The 16,482-nt window shown below is 40.5% G+C and overlaps 1 protein-coding gene across 1 annotated transcript in view; it reads left to right on the forward strand.

The window, feature by feature from the left end:
- Positions 1 to 16,482, forward strand: part of LOC107292066 (solute carrier family 22 member 2-like) — a 29,076-nt gene that overhangs the window by 10,164 nt on the left and 2,430 nt on the right. The window contains exons 4-9 of the mRNA XM_015821126.1: positions 6,837 to 7,005; positions 7,938 to 8,052; positions 10,708 to 10,820; positions 12,917 to 13,131; positions 14,741 to 14,849; positions 16,344 to 16,456. Of these exons, the coding sequence (XP_015676612.1) occupies positions 6,837 to 7,005; positions 7,938 to 8,052; positions 10,708 to 10,820; positions 12,917 to 13,131; positions 14,741 to 14,849; positions 16,344 to 16,456 (834 nt within the window). The remainder of the gene's footprint in view (positions 1 to 6,836; positions 7,006 to 7,937; positions 8,053 to 10,707; positions 10,821 to 12,916; positions 13,132 to 14,740; positions 14,850 to 16,343; positions 16,457 to 16,482) is intronic.

The raw sequence follows: 16,482 nt of genomic DNA on the forward strand, positions 1-16,482 counted from the left end.
TCATTAACCAACGTGACCAATGCCGTTTCCGTGCTGTAACCCGGCCTGAAGCCCGACTGGAGAGGGTCCAGATAGACTGTTTCCTCCAGGTGCCGAGGAAACTGCTGTGCAACCACACTCTCAACAACCTTCGCCACAAAGCGGAGGTTGGAGACTGGACGATAGTTAGCCAATACATCTGGGTTCAGGGAAGGCTTCTATAGGTTTCTATAGACTGAAAATTTTATATTGATTAATGCAGTTGATGGTTAGACATAGTAATGAATTTATCTGAAAATGTATTAAATTGATTATAATATTCTATATAGATAGAGAGGGAATTTTTAAAGAAATATTGTGTATATATTTACTATGTTATTGTTTGTTTTTTAAAAAATTGATCACCATCTTTCCACGTGGGTTCTTAAGCTGTGTTGGTGTAAAATGGAAAACTAATAAAAATTGTTTTGGGAAAAAAATTCTGCTGCTTTAAGCAGAGTGTCTAATCTATATCTTTTCAAGTCCCAGAAAATCAGTATCCCTTCTGGAACCAGCCATCTGAAATTCACTCCTTTATTAATCAGTTTCCTCATTAGGAATTGGTACTCTCTTCGGGCTTCTCTTATCCTTCTGGGAATTTCCTTGAGCACTACAATTTCTTTTTCTTTGTATTTTAATGGTTGATCTCTTACTATTCTCAAAATCTCATCTCGCATAGATCTTTTAAGAAATCTAACATGAATTTCCCTGGGGACTCTGTTTCTTCTGGCATAACTTGAGTTGACTCTAAAAACCTGATCTATTTCTCCTTCCATTTGGGCCTTTCCCATTCCTAAAAGGTCTGCAAGTAACTCAGCTATCAATACAAACGGATTCTCATCTTTGTCTTCTATTATATTTTCAAATCTTAAAAAGTATGATGCCTTTTCCATCTCTGTGATCGCGATAGAATCTTCCAATTCCGCGTTTGTTTGGACCAGTCTTTGATTCTCCTTTGTAGAGATCCTAATTTCTGGTCAACTTCTAAAGACTTGTCTTCTATCTTCTGGATCCTTTGTTGATTATCTGTAATCGCCTGCTGGAAATTTTCCATTTTTTGATTCAAGTTAGCAAGATCATTTTTCAAATCTTCATAATTTTTGTCAAGGTCTTTTTTCATATCTTTAAGGTTTTTGGCCGATGAGGCGACCTGAGCCGCAATTGCCTGTAGTATTGCCTGTGAATCTTTTTGAGCTTCCATTTTTTCTTGCTGTAACACTATGGTAATAGATTTTTGGTAAACTGGACTAGCAGAGGTTGAGGCGGGCGCAGAAGATCCTTTTCTCGCAGGTTTGGCCAGGTTAGAAGAACACATCATTGAGTTGATATATTGTCTTGTAATCCACTGGGTGGCCCAATGGCCAGTTCTAATCCAATAGGCTCCTATTACTAGGAGAAGTAGCCAGAAAATGAAAAAAAAATTAAAAATGGGGAAAAAAAGAAAAAGTAATTCCAACGAGGAGAAAAAAGGAAGAAAAAAAGAGAAAAAAACCAAAAAGTTTATCCAGGAGAAAAAACCATCAAAAAAAAAGAATAGAATATATATATATATATATATATATATATATATACACACATTGTTTTTATTGCTGAATATATATATATATGTATAGGTAAGAAAAAGCAGGGAAGAAAGGATATATCCAATTTATAATTCAGCAGGCTCTAGTCATAGAGAAAAAAGGAGGCAAAAGAAAAAAAAATTCCCTTAGTATTCAGATCTTCATAGTAAAATACTTGTAATCCAAAAAGGGAAATGTTTGTAATCCAAAAAAAGGAATAACACCAGATGTTCTGTGTCTAAAGTGTGCTCTGTAGTCAAGCTGAGAAAAAAAAATAGCAATCAGGAAGAAAAAAAGGAAAAGCCTCCTTCAGTCAGCAAGGTCAGATAAGAATGTCTGGGCAGGCAGCCAAGTGTCTGGGGGTAGAGCCAAGTTTCTAGTTTGAATACACACCAGACACCAAAAAAAAGAAGCAAGTATCCATTCACAGTATTTGAAAAAAAAAAAAACAGTCCAGAGAGGGGAGGGAGAAGAAAAAAGATTTAAAAGGTTTAGCAATAAACAGAGTGGGTTTTCTGAATTAAATAAAGAAAAACTTTTTAAAAAGCCAGCTACCCAAGTCTCTATTAAAGCTTGAAAAGTTATTGGAAAGTTATTTTTTAAAAAGTACAAAGGAGCTTAAACCGCCGCTTATATGCAGGAGGGGGAGGGAAACTCCTCCGCTCCCTAAAGCTCCACGCTCAACGTCCAGACAGGGTAATTAAAAAGAAAATTCCACCTTTATCTAGAAAGAAGAGTCATTCTCCTCCGGTTCGATTGCTTGCTTTCAGTCAGTGCTATTTCTACATCTCCGACAATCAGCTGTTAATGGCGGATCGCGCGATCGCAATCCGCCTTTCTTCTGGTGGTTCCAGGGGCTGCTTTGATTCCAGCACGCCGGCTACCACCGGCCTGTGGTCCTCAAAGGTTCGCCCTTTGGTGGCCACCTCTCCAGGGTGGCACCCGGCCCAAAAGGGCCCACCATCGGAAGAAATTCGGACCGGGGGAAGGGAGCGTTCTTCCCCCGGGTCTACCTCAGCAACATCACCGGTTGGTTGGTTTTCTTTTAATGATCTTCCACCTGTTACTTCTTGTCCTGCCCTCAGGTGCTTTGGAGAATAAATTGACTCCCTCTTCTCTGTGACAGTCCCTCAAGTCCTGGAAGACTGCTATCATGTCACCCCTAGTCCTTCTCTTCATTAGACTAGACACACCTAATTCCCTCAGTCGTTCATCATATGGTTTAGCCTCCAGACCCCTTGTCATCATTGTTGCTTTTCTCTGCACTCTTTCTAGGGTCTCAACATCTTTTTTGTATCGTGGTGACCAGAACTGGACACAGTATTTCAAATGTGGTCTCACCAGTGCAGTATAAAGCTGGACCATCACTTCACATGATCTTGAAACTATCCTTCTGTTGATGCAACCTTGGACTGCATTGGCTTTTTTGGCAGCTGCAGAGCACTGTTGGCTCATACTTAGCTGGTGGTCTACTAGGACACCTAGATCTCTCAGTTGCTACTGTTGAGTCAGGTACCACCTATTCTATATCTGTGCATTTGGTTTTTCTTGCCTATGTGTAGGGCCTTACTTTTCTCACCACTGAATTACGTTTTGTTGGATAGGGCCCAGTGCTCAAGTTTGTCAAGACCTTTCTGGATCTTGAGCCTCTCCTCTAGGGCAGGGCTTTTCAACCGGTGGTACGCATACCACCTGTGGTACTTTGCCACGTGGCAGGTGGTACGTGACTGCTAGCCAAGTGTAGTGGGGGAGGGGAATGAGCCGAAGTGACCCAAGCCTGAGGGAGAGGCAGCTGCAGCTGCAGGACTGTCTGGGTTCGGCAGAAGCCCCAGGAGCCAGCAGGGCTCCAGCTGATTGGCGCTTCCAGAAGTAGCGCAGAGCTGGATGTGAACTGAAGAAAAAGGGGGAGGGAGGAGAGGCTATAAATGGAGGTGGTTTGGGCGGGAAAGGGAAAAAGAAGACAACAGGGAAAGAGGAGGAGAGCTCAGCAGGCAGGGAGGAAACAGGGACAGAGAAGAAGCAGCAGCTGTTGCTGGAAGAAAAGGTCCCCTGGTTCGTTTTATCCAACCAGGAGAATGCAATCAGCGCTTATGAAATTAAAAGCCGGCATGTTGGAAATGAGGTGGGTTTATTTAGTTCTGGATCAGCTGGCAGCTTGACTGGGTAACCATAAGGATTTTTGTACAGTTTTTAAAGTGTTTTGTAATTCAGAGGCTCCTTTGTGTGCTTTGGTTATTGGACTATTTTAGTCTGTATTTTAGGCCAGGGCTTTTCAACCAGTGGTACGCGTACCACTTGTGGTACTTTGCCACATGGCAGGTGGTACGTGATTGCTAGCCAAATGTAGCAGGGGAGGGGAATGAGCCAAAGCGAGTGTCAAGGTTCCGACTAATGAAACACTTCAAAGAACTTCCAGGCATTTTATCCTAAAAAGTATTTTTATTCATGTGACAAAATGTCGGCACGGCATGATGAAAGGATGCTAAGATCTGAAATCTCCACCCCCCGAGCAGTTATTTTTGCCAGCATTTCCCCTCCCTTATTTTGCTGTCATGATTTACGTTATCCAATTAGTTTGAAGGGCAAAGGTTCTCTTCTGTTCCCTTTCGCGGGCTTTTCTCTCCTCCCTCATTCTCATCTGAATTAACTCTAAAAGTACCAGACAGTTCTGCATATTTTGTCAAAGCAAGAATATTCAATATTAGCAGCATTGACATCCGCCCCCCTTACAAAAAGGACAGATCCTGTAATGTAAACAAAAGCATATTTTTGTCAGTCATAAAGCACTCAAATGTCTATACACAAATGCACAGAGTATGAACAGCAAACAGGGTGAACTAGAAATTCAGGTTAATGAGGGCAGATATGATATTGTTGCCATAACGGAAACATGGTGGGACGAAACCCACAAATGGAACACACAGCTAGAGGGATTTAAATTATTTAAAAGAAACAGGCCAAATAAAAGAGGAGGTGGAGTTGCTCTCTATATAAGAAATAACTACATCTCTACAGAAATAGAGCACAACAATGATGAAAACTGTCCTGAATGTGTATGGGTCAATATAAAAGGGGGGAGGAATGACATTGCCATAGGTGTATACTATAGGCCACCCAACCAAACACAGGAAATAGATGAACTTTTTGCTAGTCAGCTAACTAAGGTATGTAGGAAGCACATCACAATAGTAATGGGGGACTTTAACTACCCTGACATCAACTGGGAGACAAACTCTGCACCAAGTGGAAGATCAAACAGATTCCTGACAAACCTAGTAGACAACTTTGTCTCCCAAAAAGTAGAGAAGGGAACTAGGGGATTAGCCATTTTGGACCTAATTCTCACTAACAGAGATGAAATGATAGAAGGTGTTGAAGCCATAGGAACCTTGGGAGGAAGTGATCATGCAATATTGGAATTCAACATTATGGAAGCACAAGCAATAGAACACAGTCAAACTAGAGTCTTGGACTTCNCCCGCCGCCAGCCCGCCGTCAGGCCCCGTCAGGCCCCGAGACGGCCCGCCGCCGGTTTCCCCGGCCGCCCAGCCGCCCGGCTCCGTTCTACTCGCCAGCTGCTCCGCTCATCCGCTCGTCCGCTCGTCTGCTCGCCAGGCCGCTCCGCTCCGCTCACCAGGCCGCTCACCAGGCCGCTCCGCTCGTCTGCTCGGCTGCTCGGCTGCTCCGCTCTCCCCTCACGGCTCACGGCTCCGACCGGGTGGTCCAACTCGTCCTTTTCGCTCGCCGACCCTCTCCTCCTTCCAACTCCGGCCGGCGAGCACCCCCGGACCTTTCAAGGCTCCCCCATCTCCGCTGAGGACCCCGCGGAGACTACGGAGCCGAAAACAGTAGGTCCGCCATCCTCACACATCTGGGGGAGAAACATACACCAATCATGCTTCTTAATAAAAGATGGGGAGATGGGATAAAAAGAGATAATTTCCGTTTTGTATGAGTATCTCAAAAAGTGCTAATCCAGGGTTCAAAAAGTGCTGAACAGTAGTACTGTTCCAGAAGTGCATAAACCCATATGCAAAAGGAGCTCGACTACCAGTTGACATCTGGGTGTCTGGAAAAGCACTAAACTTGGGTTCAAAAGCAATGAATTGGCAGACATGGGAAAGATTGTGTGAGGAAGTGATAAAGGAAGAGTCATCCCCTTTCTCTCTTCCTACTGCTGGTCAGCTGCAATTCTTCAAGTCAGGAATTGTCTTGGAGATTTGACAGGCATAGTTTGTTTGTTTGTTAAAAAACAAACAAACAAACAAACAAACAAACAAACAAATAAAAAGTTCCCAACTGTCCAAACAAGAATTTCCCTAAAGAACAGTCCCCAGGAATTATAAGTGAGGCTGTGTGCCCATACCAGCCTGAAGTGGCCAATAGGAGATTGGGTCCTGAACCCGGGAGTCAATCTGATCTCATAAGGTACAGAATCGTTGGTAAAGCATGCCAGAATATATCCACATTAAAATAAAGTTGTTTGAGAAAAAAAGAGAGAAAACAGCACTTCAAAAGCAAAATAGCCAAAGAAGAGTTAAAGCTACCTCTCATAAAGCTAGGGATCAAATGATGGCAGCTTCATGAGGGCATGGAACAACAAAGATGTTGCTGGGTTATCTTTATGTTGCAATTAGCTACAGATGAGCAAAGGCTCAAATAGAGTATAAAATACCTTTAATGCATCTCTTGTTGCAACTATATGGATTTAACCCAATGAACCGAATTGGTTCATTTGTAAGTTTAATATGCTTTTTTAGGCTGCTTTCTTAGTTTTTCTGCCCAGATCTCTGGATGATTTTCTCCATTAATTTCATCTAAATGTTGCAATAAGAATGAATCTAGAAGTACCTCGTGAATAAAAAACCATGGGATAAGAAAAAAGCTACAGCTCTATTTTCCGAGACATTCCATACAAATCATGGTGAGATGGGCAGCCACAAATTAAATAAATAAATAGCAAAAACATTACAGCTCTGTGCTCCTACATCTGACCCAGAGAAACAGTCCAGGAGGATGTCATGATTAATGCTATTAAAAGTCACTGAGCGGTCAAAGAGGTGATAGATATTGGCAGCATATATATCACTTCTATGCAGTTTCAAAATTGATTTCACTTATTAGTTTTTCATTGTTTGAAACAAGTGTGTTCTCCACTGTTCCTTTTGTTTACAAGCATTCTTCCTAATCAAAGTCTATGAATAAGCTATTTCTCAATTGAGAATTAATATGGAAAGCCCTAATTTTATTTTCCAGTCACAGAAATTGTTGGCCCAAGCTACAGGAGGACTGTGGCCATTCTCTATCAACTAGCGTATGGTTTTGGCCTTCTCATCCTTAATGGTTTGGCTTATGCAATTCCCAACTGGAGGTGGCTTCAACTTGCTGTTACTCTTCCAATGTTCCTTCTCTTACTCTACTACTGGTAAGAACTTCTTGCTCAGAGTCAGTCTTTTGCTTAATCTCTGGGTGATGTTAGATTACAACATCCAGCAGCCCTGTCCACCATGGCAATTGTGAAGGATTGTGGAAGCTCTAATTTAACATCAGGAGGCCCATAATTTGCTTATTTCTAATAAATGATTCCTACATATAATTTCCATTTAGTAGCTGTTTTTTCACAAAACACTAAACCATTAAGGCAGTCTAGCCTAAATCATGGTTGCCGCCAGGTATCCTAAGAACTGGAGTGATCAAGGATAGATTTAGAAATGAGTTTGTAATAAAAGCACTCTCTTTTTTGAGAGGCAAGTGTGCTGAGATTGCCATAAAGGATGATTACCTGCAACATAATCTGCAATAGGTATTGTCACTAATAAGGGGCCAGTCCAGCTTCAAAGGATGTTCTGCCTCTGACCTCAAACAAGTCACCTTTGAACAAAGGAGTGAAGGTGCATCCATGGGGCAAGTAAAAAGAGTCAAGATGGTGATGGTGACTGTAACTACTTGGCCATGATCATGTGTTCATAGTCATCTATTTCTCAAGAAGTAAACAGAAACCAAGGCCCCTTACCATGCTACAAGAATAAAATAATGTGTTGTATCCAACAATTGATTTGTGAATAGCCAAGAACAATAAGTAATTTCACTGCTTGCTTCTCCTACATCTCCATTTCCTTCTGAATTATGTTACTGCTGTCTAACCTGCCCCGATAAGCATAGATATGGATGTATTCCTTTTATGGAATAATGTTAGTTGTATCACATGACAATTTACACCACAATAAACTGGTTATATCTTTAAAGTGCAACAAGCCTTAATTAATTAATGCATGTAGAAGAAAGGAGATGTCTGGGCTTGTTTTTTTGCCATGAGCATTTCTGGAGGAGATCAATGATTCCAGTTCTTTTTTTTAGGTGCCTCCCTGAGTCACCCAGGTGGCTGATTACTCAAGGACAGAATGCCCGAGCTATGAAAATTGTGAAGGAAATTGCTAAAAAAAATGGAAAAGTTGTACCTGCTTTTTTTGAGGTGAATCTTAAACACTATATATGTCTATTTATCATTCCTTGGTGGGCTATTAATCTACTCTTGGTTTTCTTCCACCTCTGCCTCATTAGATGCATTTGAATCTTTCAGTGGTGAGTTTGAGCAAATAGATGGATGGTGGATTGTGTGTACCACACATTTTGCACTACACCATTCTCCATCCTTCTGCAGCTGCCCATACCTTCTGAAATGAAAGGACAGAACTTATCACATTATTTCTTGCCCTGGCTTTAACTAAGAGATAGAGAGCAGAATGCAGGCTGCCAGAAAGATGCGTGTACCATGAATTATAGGACATTTCATAGGCATAGTGTATGTTACCTCTTCCTAATCATGGTAAGCAGAAATAATCCAATAATTATTGCAATGTCAGTGAAATAGGAAACTGGACATGATAATTCTATTGTAAGCTGATCAAAATCACTTGGGACAGGGGGATGGGTGGCATATAAATTTAATATAATAAAATAAAAAATAAATACATTACTATGTTTGTAACTGCGACAAAGATGATAAGAAAAATGAGCAAGTCGCTTATTTAGATCTTCCTTCCTTCCTTCCTTCTTTCCTTCCTTCCTTCCTTCCTTCCTTCCTTTCTTTTTTTCTTTCTCCTTCCTTTCTTCCTTCCCTCCTTAATTAGGGAGGACCCCAAAAAGCTTTCTTTGTATGGTTTATATTATTAATATTTACTACATTAAAAACTAAAATTAACACATTTGCTTCTCACAATGGCTTGATGGGATTTTAATACTGTATTTTTCATTAGGAGACTTGAAAGAACATGTTAGGATAGAATATCATCATGGAGAAAATCTATGTGATTGGTGGGAATTGCAGATGGCTTGGTGGTACATAATCAACCAATTATTTTTCAACATAGTCGGGTGAATAATACTGATTTTGTGGACCCTTGAGAAAGGTCCTTGAACCACACTTTGAGAAACATTGATATAAGGAACACTTGTGAGGATATTAGAGATGTATTGGTTGGGCGTGTGAATGTATACGTATTTTTGTATGCAAATAATAGTCTTGTTAGCCACTGTTTTATGGAAAACAATTGTCATCTTGGATACACAGCAAGGTAAATGGATCTGAAAAGTATCAAAAACTAAAGTAGTTGTCTTTGATGGGGAAAATGGACCGAATACTTACAATTCATACATAAAAATGGATGAATGTATATATCTTGTTTAAAAGGTTAACTAAAGATGGAAAATGCAGGGAGATATTTTAAGACACGCAAATACTGGTAGAATGTCATGTTGTCGGTTCTGAGGAATGAAGGTTGAATGATGCTAAAAAGCTGCATTGCTGAGCTTGTTTCTCTCCACTGTATTATAGAGAAATGGGAGTTTCGTATTTATTTGTGTATTTACTTACATTTCTAAAACAAACCAACTTTTTGACTTCTCTGAGCAGCATATAAAATTAAAAGCAAAGGTATAAAACAACATCAGGCAACAGAAATGAGAGATGGTCGTCTGATGGAACAGACATAAAAGTATGTCAGCAAAAAGTAAGTTGACTATAGTGGGAGTTGGCATCAGACATCTCTTGTAGTTATCCAGAATGGAAATGGTGAATCTAACGAATAAAACTCTCAAAGCTCTGATGAGTGATATTTATTAGATGCAAGGTGAGGTTACCCCACAAGAATTTCAAACAGAAAAACTATACTCAGGCAATATAAGCAGCATGGTTCTGGGTCATTTTCTCATGTTTTTGGCGTAAAAGGGAGGAGGCTTTGTGTTTGCATCAACTGAGAGTCTTACAAACAGGCCATAAGACATTTTTTTATCAATGTGAGAACAAACTCTTGCAATGAAGGTCCACAAAAAATCAATATTATTTGTCAGACTATGTTGAAAAATAATTGGTTGATTATGTACCACCAAGCCACCTTTTTAAAAGATATGTATGGCAAGAGAAAAAGCTATAGGGTCAAGGATGTAAAAGTATGAATGAATGTAGATTGAGAAGGAAAGTGAGTGAAAAGTTTGAATGAAGTAGAGTTGGTCATAGAAAAAGAATGAAAGAGGGTTAAATTTGCAAAAAAAAAAAAAAGGTCAGGTGCATCTGCAGATGCTGTCACTAGCATTTAAATGGTGGTTGTGGAAGCATTACCCCTTTTACATGTGATGCATTTGATACATCAGGGGGTCTTCAAACTCGGCCCTTTTATGACTTATGGACTTCAACTCCCAGAATTCCTCAGCTGAGGAATTCTGGGAGTTGAAGTCCATGAGTCATAAAAGGGCCGAGTTTGAAGACCCCTGTGATACATGCTAGAAAAGGACTTTGATTGCCTGGTCACCTGCAATTTTGATGTCATAGTTTGTCAATGCAGATTGCCCTGATCAGAGTGAATGGATAGAGAAACAGGAAGTCCAAGAAAGATGTGGTTGACTGGAATGAATGTAGTCCTCAAAGAGAGAAGACGTTAATCTTGGTGTTAATTAGCTTTAACTTTTTCTTTTAGCTTTTTAGATTAACTTTTTCTTATCTCGTCTCTTACATTTCTTACCCCATTTCTGTTTTCAGCATAAGGTTTATCCTGAACAAAAACAATGTGAGGGATAAGTATGTATTTATGTTCCTTGCCTTTTTATTTATTTTGCAATAATTACCTTATAGAATATTAATCTCGAAGAAGAACAGGTAGAAGACACAAACCTTAGCCCTTCACTGCTGGACCTTGTGCGGACACCACAGATCAGGAAATACACATTAATTTTGATGTATAACTGGTAAGAGGCCATTTATTTCATGCATTTCATCGAATCCTTGTTTGCCTTAGCTATGTTGGCTCTATTGGTACACACACAATCTTAATATGTTACAATTTTATGTCCAACTGAGGGTCAGGTAAACCCTTGGTTAGAGTTCATATTTTGCCTGAAGCTCAAACTCCTCTGCTCATTAAAAAATTGGGTCCACATTCCTATAACATTATTAGTGGTAAAAGGAAACCAGGCCACCAAAGAACAGTGTCTAGACACCATCAAAGCTGACATCAACTAGAGCATAGAAAAACTCAAAGAAATAGTGCAAGATCGGAAGATGTGGAGAGACCTGGCCCACAGAATCTCCAAGAGCTGTACATGACTGAATGGATATCATCATCATCATCATCATCATCATCATCATCATCATCATCATCATCATCATCATCATCATCATCCTATAACATTAAACCCTGCTCAAGACACTTCTTTTTTTCCATACTGAGTCTTCTGAATACATTGGAATTGTATTGCCCTGAACACATTACAGCTTGAGGTTGGATATTGTCATGGATTATTATTATTATTTTGGTTCCTTTGAGACAGTTTTGACTCCTGGTGACTGTCTGGACAAAGTCCCTGCAGTCTTCTTGGCAAGATTGCAGAAGTGGTTTGCCTTTGCCTCCCTTCTAGGGATAAGAGTGGAAGACTGACCCAAAGCCATCCCTGGCTTCATATCTAAGGTGGAACTAGAATTCATAATCTCCTGGCTTCTAACCTGAGGCCTGCACCATACTTTGTGTCTGCTGGCTGTCATGATATATAGGAATGATCTTGGGAGACAGGACGCCACAACCAGGGCAATGGTTGGATAAGTGACAGCTTAGCCACAGCAGGAATATAAATGTGGCAAATATCTCAGAAGGGATCCTATGTAGTTTCTTCAGCTCTAAAGGGGACAGGGGGAGAAATGTAATTTTAGACTGGCAAGATTCTGTTACTGAAACCTTACAATAAAGGAGAATAAGCTCCTGTAGCTATGCTTCCTGTCTGGTCTACTTCACGTCAGCCATTCTGCCTGTTACTGTTTTCAACTTCATTGCACTGAGCAAAGAGGCCCAAAGCAAAATTTATACTGACATTCCTGCAAATGCAAGTACAGCTCTCTCTATAAACTGGGATCTTGATACAGGAGAGTCTACTAGGGTCACATGGACAGCTGTGCTCATATACTAGTGAATATAATTATATTTTCCTTTCAGATCTACCTAGTGAGTGCATGGAGACTGAGGAGAGGGCAAACAGGATATAAGAATTTGGATTACCCCAGACCACCCAATTCTCCACTCAGTTTCCAGTTTCCATGTTCAGAGCTAGCATGGCAAAGTGTTGGCTTAGGACTGGAGAAACTCAATGCCAGCCCAGATTAGATGGGATTTAAATTGACAACTTCAGCATACATGGTAGAATATTTGAGAAGATATTGCAGGCTTTTCTATTGTTCATTGATTGATTGATTTTTATTTTGGAGGGGGACAGCTTCATAAACAAGAAAAGGAAGCAAGCTATGGGGAGATGGGAGTAGTCAGTGCATTCGTCATTCAAATAAATTGTGGATGTCTTAGGGTTGTGAGGTTGCAATAATAGAAAAACAACTCCCTGTTTCCCAACAAGCTTCTGTTGCCTAATTATTATTTTTTTAATCCATTCCTGCTGCTACTCATCAGTTAATGGCAGGAAATTCCAGAAGGAGAAAAGAATCATGGAGTCCTTGATGCTTTCTGAGCTTGGTTATTTGCTTGCAGATTAATCACCCAACTAGGTAACATCACCAGGGCATCAAGGACTCTGAGCTACATATATTCTCTTCTAATGGAAGAAATATGGATGCATATCTAAGGAACATACATGCCCACATGGAGAACCAAACTCTTGTTAACAGTCAAAAATCCCAGGAGACAAAAAAGCTTCTACCAACAAAACTTGATCATGCATCAGGTTGCTTATATTAGTAATATAATGTGGGATTGACATATCAAATCCGGAGCACTGATTCTTTCAAGACTTGCTAGCCAATAAATCTATTCCCCAATTAATTGTTGTTCCTTCTCTTTTCTTAGGTTCACAAGTGCCATAATGTACCAAGGACTTATTATGCATATAGGAGTTGCTGGTGGAAATGTTTACCTGGATTTTTTCTATGCCACCCTTGTTGAATTTCCAGCTGCTTTCATCCTCATCGTCACCATAGAGCGTGTGGGCCGTCGTTATCCCTGGGCAGCATCTAATCTGGTGGCTGGAATTGCTTGCCTTATTACAGCTTTCACCCCAGAAGGTAAGTAGATAAGGTCTGTACACCTTTTTTAATTGCCCTGACCAAAGGCAGTCTGGAGGAAAAGGCTGCAAGAACCTACTTTAGCCAAATTATGGTCACAAGCAGCCTTTCTGCAGGGACATAAAGAGGAACAACCCAAGATGTTGAAGGGTCACGGCACACTTGCTTGATAAGAGAAAGAACTATCCGCAATATGGATAAAATGATGATCATTGTGGTCGTGATGAAGATGTTAATCATAATGATGATCATGATAGTGAATAGAAAGGTTTGAGGGATTCAGGTTTTATGAACTCTGATAGAAATGGACTGAACTGCTCAGTCAGTGGTGGGATTCAAATATCTGAACAACCGGTTCTCTGTGTGGATGCCACTTCCGGAAGTCCATTCTGGGCCTGGGCAACAAAAAAAATTAGCTACCGGTTCTGCCGAAGTGGTGCGAACCAGCTGAATCCCACCACTGGAACCGCTTTGCCAAACCTAATCTAGTGGTCAGAATGAAAGTATTTGGTGGATTTCACATTTAGTGCAAAAGAAGATCCAATAGCTTTTTGAAATGTATTTTGAACAGACATACCTACCCATACCGTTAAATAATTAACAAGGGCATATTTAAATGGGTTTTCTAAGTAGTTGAATTCAGACATGGATAGTGACATGTGCAGAAAGGACATGATTTGAAACGGGACATTTATTCCCTCCCTTCTGTATTTATTGCTGCATCCCTAAATGTGCTAAGGCAAGTTAACAAGCTCATCTCTGTGACCTTAATTAACTGATTAGAACTCTTCTGCAGGCTTCCATTGCTGCCTGACATTAATTAATTTCATGCTAAAGTTTTTGTTTGCCTCCTAAAAACTCTCTGCTTTCAACTTTAAGCCCCATTCCTTTAGATCAGGGGTGTCAAACTTACAATGTCACGTGACGTGTCGTGACGTATCATGACTTTTGCCAGAGCTGGGGTGGGTGCGGTTTCGGCATGATGCATCTGGCCCATGGGCTGGAAGTTTGACACCCCTGCTTTAGATGTTTACTTCAGCTTTCCTTTGTGTGCTTGCATACTCTTTTGTGATCCTTCCTCTCCAATGAATGTAAATACAAACATTAATTCTCTTCTGACTAATTATCCCAGTGCTGGGTGAGCATTCCAAAGGGTTGGAGAATTGGGTAAAGGGGGTATAAGATTTGCCCTTTTACCCAGCTTCCTTATGAATTGAGTTCCAGGAACCTACCCCACCATTTAGCCTCACCTGATTATTTAGAGCTGATGCAGTAAAGCAGGCATGCCAAACTGCCGGCCCATGGGCCGGATGCATTACACCAAAACCGTGCCCACTCCATTGCCGGCAATGGGGAAAAAGTCCCGATACGTCATGCAACGTCACGTGACATTGCAAGTTTGACATGCCTGCAGTAAAGCAAAGGAAAGCTGAAGTAAAATTTTGAGCACAGTTGTGGTCATGTGATTTTTCACTTAGCGACCGTTTCTGAGTTGTCCCAATCCCCACTGTGGTTGCAAAATGAGGACTATCTATTTTATCACCAGTATTAATCATCTTCCTCCAATAAATTATTTTGGGTAAACTGTGTACACATGTTTTCTTTTCAGATATGCACTGGTTAAAGATTCTTACAGGTTCCTTTGGCAGGCTGGGAATCACTATGGCTTTCGAAATGGTCTGCTTTGTCAATGCCGAATTGTACCCAACATTTCTTAGGTAGGTGCTGCTTCAAAGAATGGCTTAATCCAGAAAGTCTGTATCTTTGATTACTCAATTATCACCAGTTTTGAGGCGCTATCCCTCAGAATTAACAGCATAAATAGAATTAGCATGGCAAGTCAAAGTGGAGAAACTTTGGAGATAAGGCAGGACAAGACCAATGGCATCTCCTTTTCCTTGAGTAAAAGCCAACTAAGGGAATCTTTTTTCAATACAGAGGATGAGATGGTGGCCTTCACCACATTTAAGGGAGGAACTTTGGTCTCACCAAGAGGGAACTAAGCAAGTGACAGTTTTGAACTGGAATGCCATAGAAGGGCGTCTAACAGTCACTCCATGGGATGGCCTGGAGAATCTGAAGCACATCAGCTGACAGTGCTGCCTTCTTCATGAATCTGTTTCCTCCCTGATTTTTATCCATATTTGTAAATAAGTCTAAGATATCAGGTCTGCGGTTGTTCTGGATGTTTCTATTAAAAACAAAAAAAAAATCAGCATAAACCTCAAGCTAGAGAGATCTGCCACTTTTGCATTCCCTCACAGCTGATTTTTAATGACATTTCTTTCCACTCTGTCAGAAAGATATTAACTTCTTATAAAAATAAATCAAAAAGGGTTTTAACTTTTATGCACTACTAGACAGACTTAATCAGTGACAGCTGTTTCCAGCATGGAAGTGATCACATAGAAATAGCTTGTCACATACTGTAGCTGTGAAAGGCTTTATTTCAGGACTATAAACAGGACTTGAACTTCAGGCCTTTAAGAGTTAAGCATCTATCGTCTGAAACAAATCTGTTAGTTTTCCTTTCTCCCGCTTTCAGTTCCTTTAAATTTGAACCTCTTTTCTGGAAAGAAGAACAAAAAATGAAAACGTTGCTAAAGTTTTAATTTTTTTAAATTTGAAAAGAATGTCTCGTGCACCTTTATGGTGGACTTCTCATTATTCAGAGAATCAGGTGATCTTAAAATCAAATCTCCCCCAGACCTTTTGCACAGTGATGGGATTCAGCCAGTTCACACCAGTTTGGCAGAACAGGTAGCTAATTTTTTGTTGCCCAGGCCCAGAATGGACTTCCGGAAGCGGCATCCACACAGAGAACCGGTTGCTCACGTATTTGAATCCCACCATGGCTTTTGCAGGATATATGAATTCAGTAGGGAAGAGTTTGCATCTGTTCAGCTTGTAATTATTTTTCTTTAATCCATCTGTGCCCTCTTCTGACCCCTTTATGAAGGTTGTATATTAAAGAGGAATCTGAAGGGCTCAGGAAGTGTCTTTTCAGACAACTGACTGTGTTGCAATCACCCACCAAACTCATAGGCTTATCTGGAGCTCTGAGGTATTCCAGGGAATAAAAACAATATTAAGGTTTGGCTCTTGGCTTTCTAATAAGACAATTGCTCATGTATTCGTTTCTTTTGTTAGTATGTTTGTAGGTATAGCACTGAAGTGTTTCGATCTGATCTTTCTGTCTGTTTATCTTTCAGAAACCTTGGCTTGATGGTATGTTCTTCCTTGTGCGATTTTGGGGGAATCATATCCCCATTTATAGTCTACAGATTGGCAGAGATCTGGCATGAACTACCTCTTGTAGTCTTCAGTAAGTACTATTCTATCTGTGGCAGC

The sequence above is a fragment of the Protobothrops mucrosquamatus genome, unplaced genomic scaffold (assembly GCF_001527695.2).
Source record: "Protobothrops mucrosquamatus isolate PMUCROS unplaced genomic scaffold, P.Mucros_1.0 scaffold1259, whole genome shotgun sequence".
Lineage (NCBI taxonomy): Eukaryota > Metazoa > Chordata > Lepidosauria > Squamata > Viperidae > Protobothrops > Protobothrops mucrosquamatus.